The following is a 22,881-nucleotide window of genomic DNA, read 5'->3' as shown; positions in this document are numbered from 1 at the left end:
GCGGCGGGCGGGTGCTGAGACGCGGGGGTTGAGTGACGGGACGGACAAAGAATCAGCAGCGGGGAGAGGCGGGCGTGTGAGCCAATGAGCGCGGACGGGGGCGGGCGCTGGGCCGCGGGGGTTGAGTGACGGAGCGGGAGACCAATCAGCAGCGGGGAGAGGCGGGCGTGTGAGCCAATGAGCGCGGACGGGGGGCGGGCGCTGGGCCGCGGGGGTTGAGTGACGGAGCGGGAGACCAATCAGCAGCGGGGAGCAGGAACGGCGGGATGGGGCTGCTCAGCATCCTGAAGAAGATGAAGCAGAAGGAGCGCGAAGTGCGGCTGTTGATGCTGTATCCTCACCCGGTGGGGCCGGGGCCGGAGGGGGGCGGGCAGTGAGGGGAGGGAGCCCTGCCCACCGGCTCCGCGCCTGGGATCACCGCCCGCCTCAGAGCGGCCTAACAGGAGGCCGCAGGCCTGGGGGATTGGGGGTGTGGCCTGGGGGATTGGGGGTGTGGCCAGGGGGAGCGAGGGTGTGGCCAGGGGGATTGGGGGTGTGGCCTGGGGGATTGGGGGTGTGGCCAGGGGGAGCGAGGGGTATGGCCAGGGGGATTGGGGGTGTGGCCTGGGGGAGTGAGGGGTGTGGCCAGGGGGATTGGGGGTGTGGCTTGGGGGGGAGGGGTGTGGCTTGGGGGAGTGAGGGGTGTGGCCAGGGGGATTGGGGGTGTGAGGGGTGTGGCCAGGGGGATTGGGGGTGTGGCTTGGGGGAGTGAGGGGTGTGGCCAGGGGGAGTGAGGGGTGTGGCTTGGAGGATTGGTGGTGTGGCCAGGGGGATTGGGGGTGTGGCTTGGGGGAGTGAGGGGTGTGGCCAGGGGGATTGGGGGTGTGGCCTGGGGGAGTGAGGGGTGTGGCCAGGGGGAGCGAGGGGTGTGGCCAGGGGGATTGGGGTGTGGCTTGGGGGAGTGAGGGGTGTGGCCAGGGGGATTGGGGGTGTGGTCAGGGGGATTGGGGGTGTGGCTTGGAGGAGTGAGGGGTGTGGCCAGGGGGATTGGGGGTGTGGTCAGGGGGATTGGGGGTGTGGCTTGGGGGAGTGAGGGGTGTGGCCAGGGGGATTGGGGGTGTGGCTTGGGGGAGTGAGGGGTGTGGCCTTGGGGATTGGGGGTGTGGCCAGGGGGATTGGGGGTGTGGCTTGGGGGAGTGAGGGGTGTGGCTTGAGGGAGTGAGCGGTGTGGCCTGTGAGATTGGGGGTGCGGCCAGGGGGATTGGGGGTGTGGCCAGAGGGATTGGGAGTGTGGATTGGGGGTGTGGCCTGGGGGAGTGAGGGGTGTGGCCTGGGGGATTGGGGGTGTGGCTTGGGGGAGTGAGGGGTGTAGCCAGGGGGAGTGAGGGATGTGGCCTTGGGGATTGGGGGTGTGGCCAGGGGGATTGGGGGTGTGGCTTGGGGGAGTGAGGGGTGTGGCTTGGGGGAGTGAGGGGTGTGGCCTGGGGGATTGGGGGTGTGGCCAGAGGGATTGGGAGTGTGGCCTGGGGGAGTGAGGGGTGTGGCCTGGGGGATTGGGGGTGCGGCCAGGGGGAGTGAGGGGTGTGGCCAGGGGGATTGGGAGTGTGGCCAGAGGGATTGGGGGTGTGGCCTGAGGGATTGGGGGTGTGGTCAGGGGGATTGGGAGTGTGGATTGGGGGTGTGGCCTGGGGGAGTGAGGGGTGTGGCCAGGGGGATTGGGGGTGTGGCCAGGGGGATTGGGGGTGTGGCCAGGGGGAGCGAGAGGTGTGGCCAGGGAAGTGAGGGATGTGGCCAGGGGGAGCGAGGGGTGTGGCCAGGGGGATTGGTGGTGTGGCCAGGGGGAGCGAGGGGTGTGGCCAGGGGGATTGGGGGTGTGGCCAGGGGAATGATGGGTGTGGCCAGAGGGATTGGGGGTGTGGCCGGGGAGTGAGGGGTGTGGCCAGGGGGATTGGGGGTGTGGCCAGAGGGATTGGGGGTGTGGCCAGGGGGATTGGGGGTGTGGCCGGGGGAGTGAAGGATGTGGCCAGGGGGAGCGAGGGGTGTGACCGTGGGAGTGGTGGGGCCAGTGGGCGCTGCCCAAGATTGGAGGTAGCCTGAGGGGGTGTGTGCTGGGGTAGAGCTAAGGGGAGTGTGCCCGACGTGCGATTGGGGGGGAAAGGCGTGACCCAGGATTGGGCAGGAGGGCCTGATCTGGGGGAAGAGCATGCGGCATGTGTGATGGAGACTGCACATTAAATGTTGGTGTTCAGAGAGACTTAGCTGCCCTAGAGAGTTAACATGCAGGTACAACAAGCAATTAGAATGGCAAATTGCATGTTGGTCTTCATTGTTGGAGGGTTAGAGTACAAGAGTAAGGAAGCCTTGCTACAACTGTACAGGGCCCTGGTGAGACCACACCTGGAGTACTGCGCACAGTTTTGGTCTCCTTATCTGAGGAAGGATATACTTGCCTTAGCGGCGGTGCAGCGAAGGTTCACCAGACTGATCCTTGAGCGATTGAGTAGAACGGGCCTATACTCTCTGGAGTTTAGAAGAATGAAAGGTGATCACATTTAAACATAAGATTCTGAGGGGGCTTGACAGGGTAGATGCAGGGAGGGTGTTTCCCCCGGGCTGGGGAGTCCAGAACCAGGGGTCACACAGTCTCAGGATAAAGGGGCAGCCATTTAGGACTGAGATGAGGAGGAATTTCTTCACTCAGAGGGTGGTGAATCTTTGGAATTCTCTGCCCCAGAGGGCTGTGGAGGCTCAGTCGTTGAGTATATTCAAGGCTGAGATCGATAGATTTTTGGACTCAAGGGATATGGGGATCGGGCGGGAAAGTGGAGTTGAGGTCGATGATCAGCCGTGATCTTATTGAATGGTGGAGCAGGCTCGAGGGGCCGAATGGCCGACTCCTCTCCTATTTCTTATGTTCTTGGACCCGGTTACTACAGTGGGAAACCCCAGTTTCAGTATTAAAACCAATGCAGTATTGAGGCATCAGTGTAGTATTTGGTAACAATGCGAAATATGTGCAGCACATTAGTGCAAAATTAACAAGTTTGGAACATGACAATGTGGTGAGTGGTGGAAGGCGAACTGGATGGACTGTGATCTTTTTTCACCTACCAATTCTGCAGTGACGTGTTCACTTGGGTCCCGACCCTCGGGGAGGATATATCGGCCTCGGAGGGGGAGCAGGGCAGATTCACCAGAATGATACCTGGGCGGAAAGAGTTAAATCCCGAGGGCAGGTTGCACAGACTGGGCTTGTATTACGCCCAGTGTAGAAGATTAAGGAGCCATCTAATCGAGGTGTTTGAGAAGATTAAAGGATTCGATGGGGTAGATCGAGAGAAACTATTCCCTCTGGTGGGGGGAATCCAGAACAAGGGGGCGTCACCTTAAAATCAGCCCGGCCGTTCAGGGATGATGTCAGGAAGCTTCTTCACACAAAGGGTGCTGGGACTCTGGAACTCTCCCCAAAAAGCTGCTGAGGCCAGGGGGCAATTGGAAATTTCAAACTGAGATTGCAGGATTTTTGTTGGGTAAGGGTATTAAGGGTTACGGAACCAAGGCGGGTAGATGGAGTTAAGGTACAGATCAGGTATGATCCAGTTGAATGGTGGAACAGGCTCGAAGGGCTGAATGGCCTCCTCCTGTTCCTGTGTAACAGGCTCGAGGGGCTGAATGGCCTCCTCCTGTTCCTAATGTAACAGGCTCGAAGGGCTGAATGGCCTCCTCCTGTTCCTGTGTAACAGGCTCGAGGGGCTGAATGGCCTCCTCTTGTTCCTAATGTAACAGGCTCGAAGGGCTGAATGGCCTCCTCCTGTTCCTAATGTAACAGGCTCGAAGGGCTGAATGGCCTCCTCCTGTTCCTGTGTAACAGGCTCGAGGGGCTGAATGGCCTCCTCCTGTTCCCAATGTAACAGGCTCGAAGGGCTGAATGGCCTCCTCCTGTTCCCAATGTAACAGGCTCGAGGGGCTGAATGGCCTCCTCCTGTTCCCAATGTAACAGGCTCGAAGGGCTGAATGGCCTCCTCCTGTACCTAATGTAACAGGCTCGAGGGGCTGAATGGCCTCCTCTTGTTCTAATGTAACAGGCTTGAGGGGCTGAATGGCCTCCTCCTGTACCTAATGTAACAGGCTCGAGGGGCTAATGAGCTCCTCCTGTTCCGAATGTAACACGCTGAATAAGAACATAAGAAATAGGAACAGGAGTAGGCCATAAGGCCCCTCGAGCCTGCTCCGCCATTCAATCAGATCATGGCTGATCTGATCATGGACTCAGCTCCACTTCCCTGCCCGCCCCCTTATCTCCTTTTCGCTCAAGAAACTGTCTATTTCTGTCTTAAATATATTCAATGACCCAGCCTCCACAGCTCTCCGAGGCAGCGAATTCCACAGATTTACAACCCTCTGAGAGAAGAAATTTCTCCTCATCCCTGTTTTAAATGGGCGGCCCCATATAACTATAGGCCGGTTAGTTTAACATCTGTAGTGGGGAAAATGCTTGAAACTATCATTAAGGAAGAAATAGCGGGACATCTAGATAGGAATAGTGCAATCAAGCATACGCAGCATGGATTCATGAAAGGGAAATCATGTTTAACTAATTTACTGGAATTCTTTGAGGATATAACGAGCATGGTGGATAGAGGTGTACCGATGGATGTGGTGTATTTAGATTTCCAAAAGGCATTCGATAAGGTGCCACACAAAAGGTTACTGCAGAAGATAAAGGTACGCGGAGTCAGAGGAAATGTATTAGCATGGATAGAGAATTGGCTGGCGAACAGAAAGCAGAGAGTCGGGATAAATGGGTCCTTTTCCGGTTGGAAATCAGTGGTTAGTGATGTGCCACAGGGATCAGTGCTGGGACCACAACTGTTTACAATATACATAGATGACCTAGAAGAGGGGACAGAGTGTAGTGCAACAAAATTTGCAGATGACACAAAGATTAGTGGGAAAGCGGGTTGTGTAGAGGACACAGAGAGGCTGCAAGGAGATTTGGATAGGTTAAGCGAATGGGCTAAGGTTTGGCAGATGGAATACAATGTCGGAAAGTGTGAGGTCATCCACCTTGGGAAAAAAAACAGTAAAAGGGAATATTATTTGAATGGGGAGGAATTACAACATGCTGTGGTGCAGAGGGACCTGCGGGTCCTTGTGCATGAATCCCAAAAAGTTACTTTGCAGGTGCAGCAGGTAATCAGGAAGGTGAATGGAATGTTGGCCTTCATTGCGAGAGGGATGGAGTACAAAAGCAGGGAGGTCCTTCTGCAACTGTATAAGGTATTGGTCAGGCCGCACCTGGAGTACTGTGTGCAGTTTTGGTCACCTTACTTAAAGAAGGATATACTAGCTTTGGAGGGGGTACAGAGATGATTCACTAGGCTGATTCCAGAGATGAGGGGGTTACCTTATGATGATAGATTGAGTAGACTGGGTCTTTACTCGTTGGAGTTCAGAAGGATGAGGGGTGATCTTATAGAAACATTTAAAATCATGAAAGGGATAGACAAGATAGAGGCAGAGAGGTTGTTTCCACTGGTAGGGGAGACTAGAACTAGGGGGCACAGCCTCAAAATACGGGGGAGCCAATTTAAAACCGAGTTGGGAAGGAATTTCTTCTCCCAGAGGGTTGTGAATCTGTGGAATTCTCTGCCCAAGGAAGCAGTTGAGGCTGGCTCATTGAATGTATTCAAGTCAAAGATAGATTTTTAACCAATAAGGGAATTAAGGGTTACGGGGAGCGGGCGGGTAAGTGGAGCTGAGTCCACGGCCAGATCAGCCATGATCTTATTGAATGGCGGAGCAGGCTCGAGGGGCTAGATGGCCTACTCCTGTTCCTAATTCTTATGTTCTTATATTCTAAGATCATGCCCTCTAGTTGCAGTCTCCCCATCAGTGGAAACATCCTCTCTGCATCCACCTTGTCGAGCCCCCTCATAATCTTAGACGTTTCCATAAGATCACCTCTCATTCTTCTGAATTCCAATGAGTATAGGCCCAACCTGCTCAACCTTTCCTCATAAGTCAAACCCCTCATCTCCGGAATCAACCGAGTGAATCTTCTCTGAACTGCTTTCAAAGCAAGTATATCATTTCGTAAATATGGAAACCAAAACTGTACGCAGTATTCCAGGTGTGGCCTCACCAATACCCTGTATAACTGTAGCAAGATTTCCCTGCTTTTATACTCCATCCCTTTGCAATAAAGATCAAGATACCATTGGCCTTCCTGATCACTTGCTGTACCTGCATACTATCCTTTTGTGTTTCAGGCACAAGTACCCCCAGGTCCCGCTGTACTGCGGCACTTTGCAATCTTTCTCCATTTAAATAATAACTTGCTCTTTGATTTTTTTTCTGCCAAAGTGCATGACCTCACACTTTCCAACATTATACTCCATCTGCCAAATTTTTGCCCACTCACTTAGCCTGTCTATGTCCTTTTGCAGATTTTTTGTGCCCTCCTCACACATTGCTTTTCCTCCCATCTTTGTATCGTCAGCAAACTTGGCTACGTTACACTCAGTCCCTTCATCCAAGTCGTTAATATAGATTGTAAATAGTTGGGGTCCCAGCACTGATCCCTGCGGCACCCCACTGGTTACTGGTTGCCAGAGAATGAACCATTTATCCTGACTTTGTTTTCTGTTAGTTAGCCAATCCTCTAGCCATGCTAATATCTTACCCCCAATCCCGTGAACTCCTCCTGTTCCTATGTAACAGGCTCGAGGGGCTGAATGGCCTCCTCCTGTTTCTGTGTAACAGGCTCGAGGGGCTGGATGGCCGCCTCCTGTTCCTGTGTAACAGGCTCGAGGGGCTGAATGGCCCCCTCCTATTCCTGTGCAACAGGCTCGAGGGGCTGGATGGCCGCCTCCTGTTCCTGTGTAACAGGCTCGAAGGGCTGAATGGCCACCTCCTGTTCCTAATGTAACAGGCTCGAGGGGCTGGATGGCCGCCTCCTGTTTCTGTGTAACAGGCTCCAGGGGCACAGGCGTTGGCTCCACACAGCCCCATTTCCCCCAAGGGTAATGGCAGACGGAGAGACCACTGCCCTGGGCGTGTATCCTCTGGTCCAGCACAGATGATACTGCTGCCTCTCTTGAGTCCCCTGAGGCTCTGCTAAGCTGTTCACGGTGGCAGTGAGTGGAGTTGACACGGGTGGATGTAGAGTCACCAGCTGGTGTTGGGGTACAGCGCTTGGAGCAGCTGAGAGGGTGGGGGGCGGGCAGGTGGTGGGGAGGAGAGCAGGACTTTGCCAGAATCGAACTCGCTGTGCTCGATGCTGACACCGGGCCACAAAACGCAGAAGGGTTCAGTCCCTCCCACCACCCCTGTCCTGTTCCCTGCACGAGTTAAACATGCACCAAAATTTTGATGTTCCCGGTTCCTTAATGTTCCTCCAGCGGTCTGGACAACGCTGGGAAAACCACCATCCTGAAAAAGTTTAACGGCGAGGACATTGACACAATTTCCCCCACGCTGGGCTTCAACATCAAGACACTGGAGCACAGGAAGTAAGGGCGCCTGCACGCAGCGCATCGCCTGTCTGTCCACGCTGCTACTCTGCGCCTGTTCCCGCCGGGGGTCAGTAAATGGGGCCTTTGCTGCAGAGTGAGCAGGTCACCCGGTGTGCGACTGAGCCCCCACACACTCACCGAGACACACTCTCACCGAGACACATACCGAGACACACTCTCACCGAGACACACACCGAGACACACTCACCGAGATACACTCTCACCGAGACACACGCTCACCGAAACACACTCTCACCGAGACACACTCTCACCGAGACACACTCTCACCAAGACACGCACTCACCGAGACACACTCACCGAGACACACCGAGACACGCACTCACCGAGATACACTCTCACCGAGACACACACTCACCGAGACACACACCGAGACACACTCTCACCGAGACACACACCGAGACACACTCTCACCGAGACACACTCTCACCAAGACACACACCGAGACACACTCTCACCGAGACACACTCTCACCAAGACACGCACTCACCGAGACACACTCTCACCGAGACACATACCGAGACACACTCTCACCGAGACACACTCACCGAGATACACTCTCACCGAGACACACGCTCACCGAAACACACTCTCACCGAGACACACACCGAGACACACTCTCACCGAGACACACTCTCACCAAGACACGCACTCACCGAGACACACTCACCGAGACACACCGAGACACGCACTCACCGAGACACACACTCACCGAGACACACACCGAGACACACTCTCACCGAGACACACACCGAGACACACTCTCACCGAGACACACTCTCACCAAGAGACACGCTCACCGAGACACACACTCACCGAGACACACTCTCAATCTCACCGAGACACACTCTCACCGAGACACACACTGGGACACACTCTCACCGAGACACACGCTCACCGAGCCACACTCTCACCGAGACACGCACTCACGGAGACACGCTCACCGACATACGCTCACCGAGACACTCTCACCGACACACGCTCACCGAGACAGTCTCACCAAGACACACGCTCACCGAGACACACTCTCACCGAGACACACACCGAGACACGACACACCGAGACACACTCTCACCGAGACACACTCTCACCGAGACACACTCACCGACACACGCTCACCGAGACACACTCACCGAGACACACGCTCACCGAGACACACTCACCGAGACACACTCTCACCGAGACACACACCGAGACACGACACACCGAGACACTCTCACCGAGACACGCTCACCGAGACACACTCTCACCGAGACACACTCTCACCGAGTCACACACACACCGAGACACGCACTCACCGAGACACGCACTCACCGACACACGCTCACCGAGACACTCTCACCGAGACACACTCTCACCGAGACACACTCTTACCGAGACACACTCTCACCGAGACACACTGGGACACGCTCACCGAGACACACGCTCACCGAGACACACTCTCACCGAGACACACGCTCACCGAGACACACGCTCACCGAGACATACTCACCGACACACGCTCACCGAGACACTCTCACCGAGACACACTCTCACCGAGACACACTGGGACACGCTCACCGAGACACACGCTCACCGAGACACTCTCACCGAGACATACTCACCGACACACTCTCACCGAGACACACACTGGGACACACTCTCACCGAGACACACACTCACCGAGACACGCTCACCGAGACACGCTCACCGAGACACACACTCACCGAGACACACGCTCACCGAGACACACTCTCACCGAGACACGCACTCACCGACACACTCTCACCGAGACACTCTCACCGAGACACACTCTTACCGAGACACACTCTCACCGAGACACACACTGGGACACGCTCACCGAGACACACACTCACCGAGACACACTCACCGACACACACTCACCGAGACACACTCACCGACACACACTCTCACCGAGACACACACTCACCGACACACACTCTCACCGAGACACACACTCACCGACACACACTCACCGACACACACTCTCACCGAGACACACACTCACCGACACACACGCTCACCACGCTCACCGAGACACACATTCACCGAGACACACGCTCACCGAGACACACGCTCACCGAGGCACACGCACGTTCACCGAGACACGCGTTCACCGAGGCACAGGCTCACCGAGACACACGTTCACCGAGACACACACTCACCGAGACACACACTCACTGAGACACAGGCTCACCGAGACACACACTCACCGAGGCACACGTTCACCGAGACACATACCGAGACACTCTCACCGAGACACACACCGAGACACACTCACCGAGATACACTCTCACCGAGACACACGCTCACCGAAACACACTCTCACCGAGACACACACCGAGACACACTCTCACCGAGACACACTCTCACCAAGACACGCACTCACCGAGACACACTCACCGAGACACACCGAGACACGCACTCACCGAGACACACACTCACCGAGACACACACCGAGACACACTCTCACCGAGACACACACCGAGACACACTCTCACCGAGACACACTCTCACCAAGAGACACGCTCACCGAGACACACACTCACCGAGACACACTCTCAATCTCACCGAGACACACTCTCACCGAGACACACACTGGGACACACTCTCACCGAGACACACGCTCACCGAGCCACACTCTCACCGAGACACGCACTCACGGAGACACGCTCACCGACATACGCTCACCGAGACACTCTCACCGACACACGCTCACCGAGACAGTCTCACCGAGACACTCTCACCAAGACACACGCTCACCGAGACACACTCTCACCGAGACACACACCGAGACACGACACACCGAGACACACTCTCACCGAGACACACTCACCGACACACGCTCACCGAGACACACTCACCGAGACACACGCTCACCGAGACACACTCACCGAGACACACTCTCACCGAGACACACACCGAGACACGACACACCGAGACACTCTCACCGAGACACGCTCACCGAGACACACTCTCACCGAGACACACTCTCACCGAGTCACACACACACCGAGACACGCACTCACCGAGACACGCACTCACCGACACACGCTCACCGAGACACTCTCACCGAGACACACTCTCACCGAGACACACTCTTACCGAGACACACTCTCACCGAGACACACTGGGACACGCTCACCGAGACACACGCTCACCGAGACACACGCTCACCGAGACACACGCTCACCGAGACATACTCACCGACACACGCTCACCGAGACACTCTCACCGAGACACACTCTCACCGAGACACACTGGGACACGCTCACCGAGACACACGCTCACCGAGACACTCTCACCGAGACATACTCACCGACACACTCTCACCGAGACACACACTGGGACACACTCTCACCGAGACACACACTCACCGAGACACGCTCACCGAGACACGCTCACCGAGACACACACTCACCGAGACACACGCTCACCGAGACACACTCTCACCGAGACACGCACTCACCGACACACTCTCACCGAGACACTCTCACCGAGACACACTCTTACCGAGACACACTCTCACCGAGACACACACTGGGACACGCTCACCGAGACACACACTCACCGAGACACACTCACCGACACACACTCACCGAGACACACTCACCGACACACACTCTCACCGAGACACACACTCACCGACACACACTCACCGACACACACTCTCACCGAGACACACACTCACCGACACACACTCACCGACACACACTCTCACCGAGACACACACTCACCGACACACACGCTCACCACGCTCACCGAGACACACATTCACCGAGACACACGCTCACCGAGACACACGCTCACCGAGGCACACGCACGTTCACCGAGACACGCGTTCACCGAGGCACAGGCTCACCGAGACACACGTTCACCGAGACACACACTCACCGAGACACACACTCACTGAGACACAGGCTCACCGAGACACACACTCACCGAGGCACACGTTCACCGAGACACACGTTCACCGAGACACACGTTCACCGAGACACACACTCACCGAGGCACACGTTCACCGAGACACACGTTCACCGAGACACACACTCACCGAGACACACACTCACTGAGACACAGGCTCACCGAGACACACGCTCACCGAGACACACACCGAGACACTCGCTCACCGAGACACACGCTCACCGAGACACACACCGAGACACAGGCTCACTGAGACACAGGCTCACTGAGACACAGGCTCACCGAGACACAGGCTCACCGAGACACAGGCTCACCGAGACACACACTCACCGAGACACAGGCTCACCGAGACACAGGCTCACCGAGACACAGGCTCACCGAGACACACACTCACCGAGACACAGGCTCACCGAGACACAGGCTCACCGAGACACAGGCTCACCGAGACACACACTCACCGAGACACAGGCTCACCGAGACACAGGCTCACCGAGACAGACACTCACCGAGACACAGGCTCACCGAGACACAGGCTCACCGAGACACACACCCACCGAGATACACACCAAGACACACACTCACCGAGACACTCACTCACCGAGACACGCACCCACCGAGATACTCACCGAGACACACGCTCACCGAGGCACATACTCACCGACACACTCACTCACCGAGACACACACACACCGAGACACTCACCGAGACAGACACTCACCGAGACACACGCTCACCGAGACACACGCACTCACCGAGACACGCACTCACCGAGACACACACTCACCGAGACACACACTCACCGAGACACACACTCACCGAGACACACACTCACCGAGACTCACTCACTCACCGAGACACACACTCACCGAGACTCACTCACTCACATGTATAATCACACACACACACAAACACACACATATACAATCACACTCACACAGCCCCCTCTCTCACACACTCACACTCTCTCACATACACACACAATCACACTCACGGAGGGGGGGGGGCAGTGTGTGGTCGTTAATCGAGGTTTTAAAAAAAAATTCATTCCCGGGATGTGGGCATCGCTGGCAAGGCCGGCATTTATTGCCCATCCCTAATTGCCCTTGAGAAGGTGGTGGTGAGCCGTTTTATACAACGGAGTGTCTCGCTGGGCCATTTCAGAGGGCAGTTAAGAGTTGACCACATTGCCGTGGTCTGGAGTCACATATTGGCCAGACCGGGTAAGGGCGGCAGATTTCCTTCCCAAAAGGACAAGAGTGAACCAGTTGGGATTTTCCGACAATCCGGTACTTTCAAGGTTACCATTACTGATGCTGGATTTTTATTCCACATTATTTAATTAGCTGAATTTAAATCCCCCAGCTCTGTGGTGGGGTTTGAAATCACGTCTCCCGATCATTAGTCCAGGGCTCTGGATTACTGGTCCAGTGACGTTACCAATATACTGCCTCCCATCAGTTGAGGTCTGATTGAAGGACCCATGCTGGCCATGGCCTGGGAGCAGGTTGTCAGTCCGTTGTCTAGAAGCAGTGGGAGGTGTCGGGGTGACCCGGGGGGGTTTGGGGGGTGGTGAGACGGTGTCGGGGGGGTGGGGGGGGGGCGGAATTCCCGTCGCTGCACTGACCTCATTGCCTTCCCCTCCCCAGTTTCAAGCTGAATATCTGGGACGTGGGAGGCCAGAAGTCACTGCGTTCCTACTGGCGGAATTACTTTGAGAGCACGGACGGACTGATCTGGGTGGTGGACAGTGCTGATCGACTGCGTCTGGACGACTGCAAGCGCGAGCTTCTGGTGCTGCTCGAGGAAGAGGTAAACTTAAAGGAAAAGAGCACTGTGGGAGGGGCAGTACTGAGGGAGCGCTGCACTGTCGGAGGGGCAGTACTGAGGGAGCGCCGCACTGTGGGAGGGGCAGTACTGAGGGAGTGCCGCACTGTCGGAGGGACAGTACTGAGGGAGCACCGCACTGTCGGAGGGGCAGTACTGAGGGAGCGCCGCACTGTCGGAGGGGCAGTACTGAGGGAGTGCCGCACTGTCGGAGGGGCAGTACTGAGGGAGCACCGCACTGTCGGAGGGGCAGTACTGAGGGAGCACCGCACTGTCGGAGGGGCAGTACTGAGGGAGCACCGCACTGTCGGAGGGGCAGTACTGAGGGAGCACCGCACTGTCGGAGGGGCAGTACTGAGGGAGCGCCGCACTGTGGGAGGGGCAGTACTGAGGGAGTGCCGCACTGTGGGAGGGGCAGTACTGAGGGAGCGCCGCACTGTGGGAGGGGCAGTACTGAGGGAGCCCCGCACTGACGGAGGGGCAGTACTGAGGGAGCGCCGCACTGTCGGAGGGGCAGTACTGTGGGAGCACCGCACTGTGGGAGGGGCAGTACTGAGGGAGTGCCGCACTGTGGGAGGGGCAGTACTGAGGGAGTGCCGCACTGTGGGAGGAGCAGTACTGAGGGAGAGCCGCACTGTGGGAGGGGCAGTACTGAGGGAGAGCCGCACTGTCGGAGGGGCAGTACTGAGGGAGCACCGCACTGTCGGAGGGGCAGTACTGATGGAGAGCCGCACTGTGGGAGGAGCAGTACTGAGGGAGTGCCGCACTGTCGGAGGGGCAGTACTGAGGGAGCACCGCACTGTCGGAGGGGCAGTACTGATGGAGAGCCGCACTGTGGGAGGGGCAGTACTGAGGGAGAGCCGCACTGTCGGAGGGGCAGTACTGAGGGAGCACCGCACTGTCGGAGGGGCAGTACTGATGGAGAGCCGCACTGTGGGAGGAGCAGTACTGAGGGAGTGCCGCACTGTCGGAGGGGCAGTACTGAGGGAGAGCCGCACTGTGGGAGGGGCAGTACTGAGGGAGTGCCACACTGTCGGAGGGGCAGTACTGAGGGAGTGCCGCACTGTCGGAGGGGCAGTACTGAGGGAGTGCCGCACTGTCGGAGGGGCAGTACTGAGAGAGTGCCGCACTGTCGGAGGGGCAGTACTCAGGGAGCGCCGCACTGTGGGAGGGGCAGTACTGAGGGAGAGCCGCACTGTGGGAGGGGCAGTACTGAGGGAGTGCCGCACTGTGGGAGGGGCAGTACTGAGGGAGTGCCGCACTGTGGGAGGGGCAGTACTGAGGGAGTGCCGCACTGTGGGAGGGGCAGTACTGAGGGAGTGCCGCACTGTGGGAGGGGCAGTACTGAGGGAGCGCCGCACTGTGGGAGGGGCAGTACTGAGGGAGCGCCGCACTGTCGGAGGGGCAGTACTGAGGGAGTGCCGCACTGTGGGAGGGGCAGTACTGAGGGAGTGCCGCACTGTCGGAGGGGCAGTACTGAGGGAGCACCGCACTGTCGGAGGGGCAGTACTGAGGGAGCACCGCACTGTCGGAGGGGCAGTACTGAGGGAGCGCCGCACTGTGGGAGGGGCAGTACTGAGGGAGTGCCGCACTGTGGGAGGGGCAGTACTGAGGGAGCGCCGCACTGTGGGAGGGGCAGTACTGAGGGAGCCCCGCACTGACGGAGGGGCAGTACTGAGGGAGCGCCGCACTGTCGGAGGGGCAGTACTGTGGGAGCACCGCACTGTGGGAGGGGCAGTACTGAGGGAGTGCCGCACTGTGGGAGGGGCAGTACTGAGGGAGTGCCGCACTGTGGGAGGAGCAGTACTGAGGGAGAGCCGCACTGTGGGAGGGGCAGTACTGAGGGAGAGCCGCACTGTCGGAGGGGCAGTACTGAGGGAGCACCGCACTGTCGGAGGGGCAGTACTGATGGAGAGCCGCACTGTGGGAGGAGCAGTACTGAGGGAGTGCCGCACTGTCGGAGGGGCAGTACTGAGGGAGCACCGCACTGTCGGAGGGGCAGTACTGATGGAGAGCCGCACTGTGGGAGGGGCAGTACTGAGGGAGAGCCGCACTGTCGGAGGGGCAGTACTGAGGGAGCACCGCACTGTCGGAGGGGCAGTACTGAGGGAGAGCCGCACTGTGGGAGGGGCAGTACTGAGGGAGTGCCGCACTGTGGGAGGAGCAGTACTGAGGGAGAGCCGCACTGTGGGAGGAGCAGTACTGAGGGAGCACCGCACTGTCGGAGGGGCAGTACTGAGGGAGAGCCGCACTGTGGGAGGGGCAGTACTGAGGGAGTGCCGCACTGTGGGAGGAGCAGTACTGAGGGAGAGCCGCACTGTGGGAGGGGCAGTACTGAGGGGGCGCCGCACTGTCGGAGGGGCAGTACTGAGGGCGCCGCACTGTCGGAGGGGCAGTACTGAGGGCGCCGCACTGTCGGAGGGGCAGTACTGAGGGAGCGCCGCACTGTCGGAGGGGCCGTACTGAGGGAGTGCCGCACTGTCGGAGGGGCAGTACTGAGGGAGCGCCGCACTGTCGGAGGGGCAGTACTGAGGGATCGCCGCACTGTCGGAGGGGCAGTACTGAGGGAGTGCCGCACTGTCGGGGGGCAGTACTGAGGGAGTGCCGCACTGTGGGAGGGGCAGTACTGAGGGAGAGCCGCACTGTCGGAGGGGCAGTACTGAGGGAGCGCCGCACTGTGGGAGGGGCAGTACTGAGGGAGAGCCGCACTGTGGGAGGGGCAGTACTGAGGGAGTGCCGCACTGTGGGAGGGGCAGTACTGAGGGAGTGCCGCACTGTGGGAGGGGCAGTAATGAGGGAGTGCCGCACTGTCGGAGGGGCAGTACTGAGGGAGTGCCGCACTGTGGGAGGGGCAGTAATGAGGGAGTGCCGCACTGTGGGAGGGGCAGTAATGAGGGAGCGCCGCACTGTCGGAGGGGCAGTACTGAGGGAGCGCCGCACTGTGGGAGGGGCAGTACTGAGGGAGCGCCGCACTGTCGGATGAGCAGTACTGAGGGAGCGCCGCACTGTCGGATGAGCAGTACTGAGGGAGTGCCGCACTGTGGGAGGGGCAGTACTGAGGGAGTGCCGCACTGTGGGAGGGGCAGTACTGAGGGAGCGCCGCACTGTGGGAGGGGCAGTACTGAGGGAGCGCCGCACTGTCGGATGAGCAGTACTGAGGGAGCGCCGCACTGTCGGATGAGCAGTACTGAGGGAGCGCCGCACTGTCGGAGGGGCAGTACTGAGGGAGTGCCGCACTGTCGGAGCTACAGTCTTTCGGGTGAGACGTTAAACCAAGGATGTAAAAGATCCCATGGCCATTATTGGAAGAAGAGCAGAGGAATCCTCCTTGGTGTCCTGGGCCAATATTTATCCCTCAACCTTTTTGTGATATATATATCAATGATCTAGACTTCAATGTAAGGAGGTATGATTAAGAAGCTTACAGATGATACTAACATTGGCTGTGGACTGCAGGAAGATATCAATGAACTGGTCAGGTGGGCAGAACTGGTCAGGTGGGAATTCAGTCTGGAGAAGTGTGAGGTAATGCATTTGGGGAGGGCAAACAAGACAAGGGAATACACATTAAATGGTAGGACACTGAGAAGTGTAGAGGAACAGAGGGACCTTGGAGTGCAGGTCCACAGATGCCTGAAGGTAGCAGGCCAGGTGGATAATGTGGTGAAGAAGATATACGGAATACTTGCCTTTATTAGCCGAGGCATAGAATACAAGAGCAGGGAGGTTATGCTCGAACTGTATAAAACACTGGTTAGACCACAGCTGGAGTACTGCGTGCAGTTCTGGTCACCACATTACAGGAAAGATGTGATTGCACTGGAGAGGGTACAGAGGAGATTTACGAGGATGTTGCCTGGACTGGAGAATTTTAGCGATGAGGATAGATTGGATAGGCTGGGGTTGTTTTCTTTGGAACAGAGGAGGCTGAGGGGAGACCTGATTGAGGTGTATAAAATGATGAGGGGCCTGGATAGAGTGGATAGGACGGACCTGTTTCCCTTGGCAGAGGGGTCAACAACCAGGGGGCGTAGATTTAAAGTAATTGGGGGGAGGTTTAGAGGGGATTTGAGGGGAAATGTCTTCACCCAGAGGGTGGTGGGAGTCTGGAACTCACGGCCTGAAAGGGTGGTAGAGGCAGAAACCCTCACCACATTTAAAAAGTACTTGGATGTGCACTTGTAACCTACAGGGCTACGGACCGAGAGCGGGAAAGTGGGATTAGGCCGGGTAGCTCTTGGTCGGCCGGAGCGGACACGATGGGCCGAAATGGCCTCCTTCCGTGCTGTAAATTTCTGTGATTCTGTTCTATAAACCAACATCACTAAAACATATTATCTGGTCATTATCACATTGCTGTGTGTGGGAGCTTGCTGTGCGTAATTTGGCTGCTGCGTTTCCCACATTACAACAGTGACTACACTCCAAAAGTACTTCATTGGCTGTAAAGCGCTTTGAGACGTCCTCAGGTCGTGAAAGGGGCTATATAAATGCAAGTCTATTTTTAAAATTTGAATCCATTTGTTAACCTGTTATTTATTACAAGTGATACATTTTATTACTAATTAGCGCAGACTGGACTGTAACCACTCTCTTAGATTAGGCCAGGGAGAGAATGAAACCCCAAGCTCTCTCTCGCGTCATGTCGGCACATCTTGTTGCGTCTGATTGTTATTAAAGGGACAGCGCTACGTTAACTGGAATCAAAAAACTGTACAAAATGAAAAGTTTACTTTTTGTTGTGTGAATGATAAACTGGCCCCAGGTCGGTGTTGAGTCGGCCAGATTCAGCCAGGGGAGTGCTCAGGGTACTGGAGTTGGCCTCAGTACCCCTGGGTGGGTGATGGAGGGGCAGTCTGCCTGGGACGGGGGTGGTTGGGGCTGGGGCAGTGCAGGGGAGCTGGTGCGGGTGGGTGACAGATGGGAGGGTGAAGCATTGTTAAAACTTACTCTCTGATATATGTTCCTCTTCCTCCAGCGTCTGGCGGGAGCGACACTCTTGGTGTTTGCGAACAAACAGGACTTGCCCGGAGCACTGTCTTCAGATGCCATTAAAGATGTAAGGAGCCATTAAGCCACTGAATCCATCCCTCTCCCCAGCATCTGTCTGAGGCTGAACCAGACTGATTGCAACCTTGGTGTCCATATTTGACCCTGAAATGAGCTTCTGGCCACATACCAGCAACATAACTAAACCCGCCTATTTCCGTAACGTCGCCCGTCTCCGCCCCTGCCTCAGCTCATCCGCTGCTGAAACCCTCATCCATGCCTTTGTTACCTCCAGACTTGACTATTCCAACGCACTCCTGGCCGGCCTCCCACATTCTACCCGACGTAAACTAGAGGTGATCAAAATCTCAGCTGCCCCGTGTCCTAACTCGCACCGAGTCCCGCTCACCCATCACCCCCTGTGCTCGCTGCCCAGTGTCCTAACTCGCACCGAGTCCCGCTCACCCATCACCCCCTGTGCTCGCTGCCCCGTGTCCTAACTCGCACCGAGTCCCGCTCACCCATCACCCCCTGTGCTCACTGCCCTGTGTCCTAACTCGCACCGAGTCCTGCTCACCTATCACCCCCTGTGCTCGCTGCCCCGTGTCCTAACTCGCGAGTCCCGCTCACCCATCACCCCCTGTGCTCACTGCCCTGTGTCCTAACTCGCACCGAGTCCTGCTCACCTATCACCCCTTGTGCTCACTGCCCCGTGTCCTAACTCGCGAGTCCCGCTCACCCATCACCTCCTGTGCTCACTGACCTACATTGGCTCCCGGTTAAGCAACGCCTCAATTTCAAAATTCTCATCTTTGTTTACAAATCCCTCCCTGGCCCTCGCCCCTCCCTATCTCTGTAATCTCCTCCAGCCCCACAACCCCCCGAGATCTCTGTGCTCCTCTAATTCTGCCCTCCTGAGCATCCCTGATTATAATCGCTCCACCATCGGTGGCCGTGCCTTCAGCTGCCTGGGCCCCAAGCTCTGGAACTCCCTCCCTAAATCTCTCCGTCTCTCCACCTCTCTTTCCTCCTTCAAGACGCTCCTTACAACCTCCCTCTTTGACCAATGGTCACCTGCGCTAATTTCTTCTTATGTGGCTCGGTATCAAAATTGTTTTTATCCCATAATCCTCCTGTGAAGCGCCTTGGGACATTTTACTACATTAAAGGCGCTATATAAATACAAGTTGTTGTTGTACCTGCCTGTGGCGCGTAGCTCAGGGGTTGGGGAGCAATGGCGGATAGGTCTGGTGGCCTTCGGATAGGCCCTTTCGGTCTTTCCCCCTCCCCATCTCTCTCCAGGCGTATTGGTCCAAATCCCTCAATGTCTTGTATTCGGCTGCCTGGGCCCTAAGCTCTGGAATTCCCTCCCTGAACCTCTCCGTCTCTCTACCAAGTCTCCTTTATGTTGCCCTTAAAACCTACCTCTTTAACCTCGATTTTGGTCACCTGTCCCAATATCGCTTGATTAGAAATAGGAGTAGGAGTCGGCCATTCGGCCCCTCTAACCTGCTCCGCCATTCAATACGATCACGGCTGATCTTTGACCTCAACTCCACTTTCCCGCCCGATCCCTCGATTCCCTTAATATCCAAATATCTCTCGATCTCAGCCTTGAATATCCTCAATGACTGAGCCTCCACAGCCCTCTGGGGCAGAGAATTCCAAAGATTCACCACCCTCTGAGTGAAGAAATTCCTCCTCATCTCAGTCCTGAATGGCCGACCCCTTATCCTGAGACTGTGTGACCCCTGGTTCTAGACTCCCCAGCCCGGGGGAAACACCCTCACTGCATCTACCCTGTCAAGCCCTGTAAGAATTTTGTTGAAATCACTTCTCATTCTTCTAAACTCCAGAGAATATCGGCCCAGTCTGCTCAATCTCTCCTCATAGGACAATCCCCCCATCCCAGGAATCAGTCTGGTGAACCTTCGCTGCACTCCCTCAATGGCAAGTATATCCTTCCTTAGGTAAGGAGACCCAAACTGTGCACAATACTCCAGGTGTGGTCTCACCAGGGCCCTGTATAATTGCAGTAAGACGTCTTTACTCTTATACTCAAACCCTCCTGTAATAAACCCCAACGTACCATTTGCTTTAATCACTTGGTGTACCTGCAGGTTAACTTTCAGTGATTGGTGGACAAGGACCCCCAGGTCCCTCTGAACACCAACACTGCCCGTGTAGCTCAGCGTCAAATATTGTTTGATAGTTGCCTCGGGATGTTTTACTGCGTTAGATCGCTGTATAATTGCAAGTTGTTGAATGGTATTTTTTCACTGCCTGCCCGCACTCCTTTGCTCCTCAGGCCTTGGACCTGGACGGTATTAAGACGCACCACTGGTGTATCCGCGATTGCAGCGCAGTGACTGGGGAGAACCTGCTGCTCGGAATCGACTGGCTGTTGGACGACATCTCCTGCAGAATATTCACCGTGGACTGAGCCTAACCCTCACCGCCGCCTGTCACCCAGACAGCTGTGGCCCATCGGTAACACTGCCTGTCAGACACACCCGCCTGGGCTTTTATTGTGAGGAGACATGGGGATATTACAACAGAATAAACGGAATCGTAACTCTCCAACCAAACATGCCTCGACTTTACGGGCATCAAAATTTCACCTTGTATAAATATAAATGTGTTTCCAACAAGGCATGGGGGCTCGGTTCTCGAAAGATGGATTGTTTGTTTGACCAACTGTGATTTACACCGTCATTTTAATTTTTACACTGTGTTCAGTTTCCCCACTCAGCAAAGCAGAGGACATTCTCCCTCTCTCTCCACTTTTTTCTCTTTTTGCTCTCCTCCCTTTCTCGCTCCCTCTCCCCCTTTCTTTCTCTCCCCCTGCCCCCCCCTCGCTCCCCCTGCCCCCCTCTCTCTCTCTCTGCCCCCCTCTCTCCCCCTGCCCCCTCTCTCTCCCCCTGCCCCTCTCTCGCTCCCCCGGCCCCCCCTGTCGCTCCCTCTCCCCCCTTTCTCGCTGTTGATGGTGGGCACGGTGAATGGCGGCATGTGATGCCAGCGTGGCCTTGCCGAGCTTTTCCTGTTGGTTTTGTGGCCACAGTTCCTGTGGTGACGGTGAGTAGGCCCAGGTCCAGCACCATGGAGCCACCCAGTGGTCAGTCAGTGGAAGGCCCACCAATAACGCCACACGTGGGTTCATTCTTGTTTAAATTATTTTATAGTTTAGAACATTAAATTTCAAAAACTCTATCGAACCATTCCATATTGTGTACTTTGTCTAGTTTAATGTTGGCAGCACTGAATTCATCCCGTCCGGTCTCGGCACAATCTCTGCACCTCATTTTCCCCTCCCACTTATCACAGAATCTCAGAAATTTACAGCACGGAAGGAGGCCATTTCGGCCCATCGTGTCCGCGCCGGCCGACCAAGAGCTACCCAGCCGAATCCCACTTTCCCGCTCTGGGTCCGTAGCCCTGTAGGTCACAAGCGCACATCCAGGTACTTTTTAAATGTGGTGAGGGTTTCTGCCTCTACCACCCTTTCAGGCCGTGAGTTCCAGACCCCCACCACCCTCTGGGTGAAGACATTTCCCCTCAAATCCCCTCTAAACCTCCCCCCAATTACTTTAAATCTATGCCCCCTGGTTGTTGACCCCTCTGCCAAGGGAAACAGGTCCGTCCTATCCACTCTATCCAGGCCCCTCATCATTTTATACACCTCAATCAGGTCTCCCCTCAGCCTCCTCTGTTCCAAAGAAAACAACCCCAGCCTATCCAATCTTTCCTCATCGCTAAAATTCTCCAGTCCTGGCAACATCCTCGTAAATCTCCTCTGTACCCTCTCCAGTGCAATCACATCTTTCCTGTAATGTGGTGACCAGAACTGCACGCAGTACTCCAGCTGTGGTCTAACCAGTGTTTTATACAGTTCAAGCATAACTTCCCTGCTCTTGTATTCTATGCCTCGGCTAATAAAGGCAAGTATTCCGTATGCCTTCCTAACCACCTTATCTACCTGGCCGCCTACCTTCAGGGATCTGTGGACCTGCACTCCAAGGTCCCTCTGTTCCTCTACACTTCTCAGTGTCCTACCATTTAATGTGTATTCCCTTTGCCTTGTTAGCCCTCCCCAAATGCATTCCCTCACACTTATCCGATTCAATTCCATTTGCCACTGACCAGTAAATTGATATTTTCCTGCAGTCCGCAGCTTTCTTAGAACAGAAGAAATAGGAGCAGGAGTCGGCCATTCGGCCCCTCGAGCCTGCTCCGCCATTCAATAAGATCATGGCTGATCTGATCATGGACTCAGCTCCACTTCCCCGCCCGCTCCCCATAACCCTTGACTCCCTTATCGCTCAAAAATCTGTCTATCTCCACCTTAAATATATTCAATGACCCAGTCTCCACAGCTCTCTGGGGCAGAGAATTCCACAGATTTACAACCCTCTGAGAGAAGAAATTCCTCCTCATCTCAGTTTTAAATGGGCGGCCCCTTATTCTGAAACTATGCCCCCTAGTTCTAGATTCCCCCACGAGGGGAAACATCCTCTCTGCATCCACCCTGCCCAGCCCCCTCAGAATCTTATACCTTTCAATAAGATCACTTCTCATTCTTCTAAACCCCAATGAGTAGAGGCCCAACCTGCTCAACCTCTCCTCATAAATC

The 22,881-nt window shown here is 56.1% G+C and overlaps 1 protein-coding gene across 1 annotated transcript; it reads left to right on the top strand.

Annotated features, from left to right (window-relative positions):
• Positions 1–231: 231 nt before the first annotated feature.
• arl2 (ADP-ribosylation factor-like 2) lies at positions 232–21,466 on the top strand. Its single transcript, XM_070868294.1, has 5 exons — positions 232–331; positions 7,383–7,493; positions 13,085–13,247; positions 18,241–18,321; positions 20,560–21,466. Exons 1-5 carry the CDS (start codon positions 267–269, stop codon positions 20,692–20,694), a joined length of 555 nt encoding a protein of 184 aa, XP_070724395.1. The 5' UTR covers positions 232–266; the 3' UTR covers positions 20,695–21,466.
• Positions 21,467–22,881: the final 1,415 nt, after the last annotated feature.

The sequence above is a fragment of the Pristiophorus japonicus genome, chromosome 27, assembly GCF_044704955.1.
Source record: "Pristiophorus japonicus isolate sPriJap1 chromosome 27, sPriJap1.hap1, whole genome shotgun sequence".
Taxonomy (NCBI): Eukaryota; Metazoa; Chordata; class Chondrichthyes; family Pristiophoridae; genus Pristiophorus; species Pristiophorus japonicus.
Note: the sequence above shows the minus strand (reverse complement) of the source record. Positions and strands in the feature narration are given on the sequence as shown.

Excerpts from the sequence above, each read along its gene's own strand:
- arl2 (XM_070868294.1), top strand. The coding sequence starts at position 267 with ATGGGGCTGCTCAGCATCCTGAAGAAGATGAAGCAGAAGGAGCGCGAA. Across the intron at positions 13,248-18,240 it reads TGGTGCTGCTCGAGGAAGAG|CGTCTGGCGGGAGCGACACT; the intron begins GTAAACTTAAAG and ends CTCTTCCTCCAG. Across the intron at positions 18,322-20,559 it reads CTTCAGATGCCATTAAAGAT|GCCTTGGACCTGGACGGTAT; the intron begins GTAAGGAGCCAT and ends TTTGCTCCTCAG.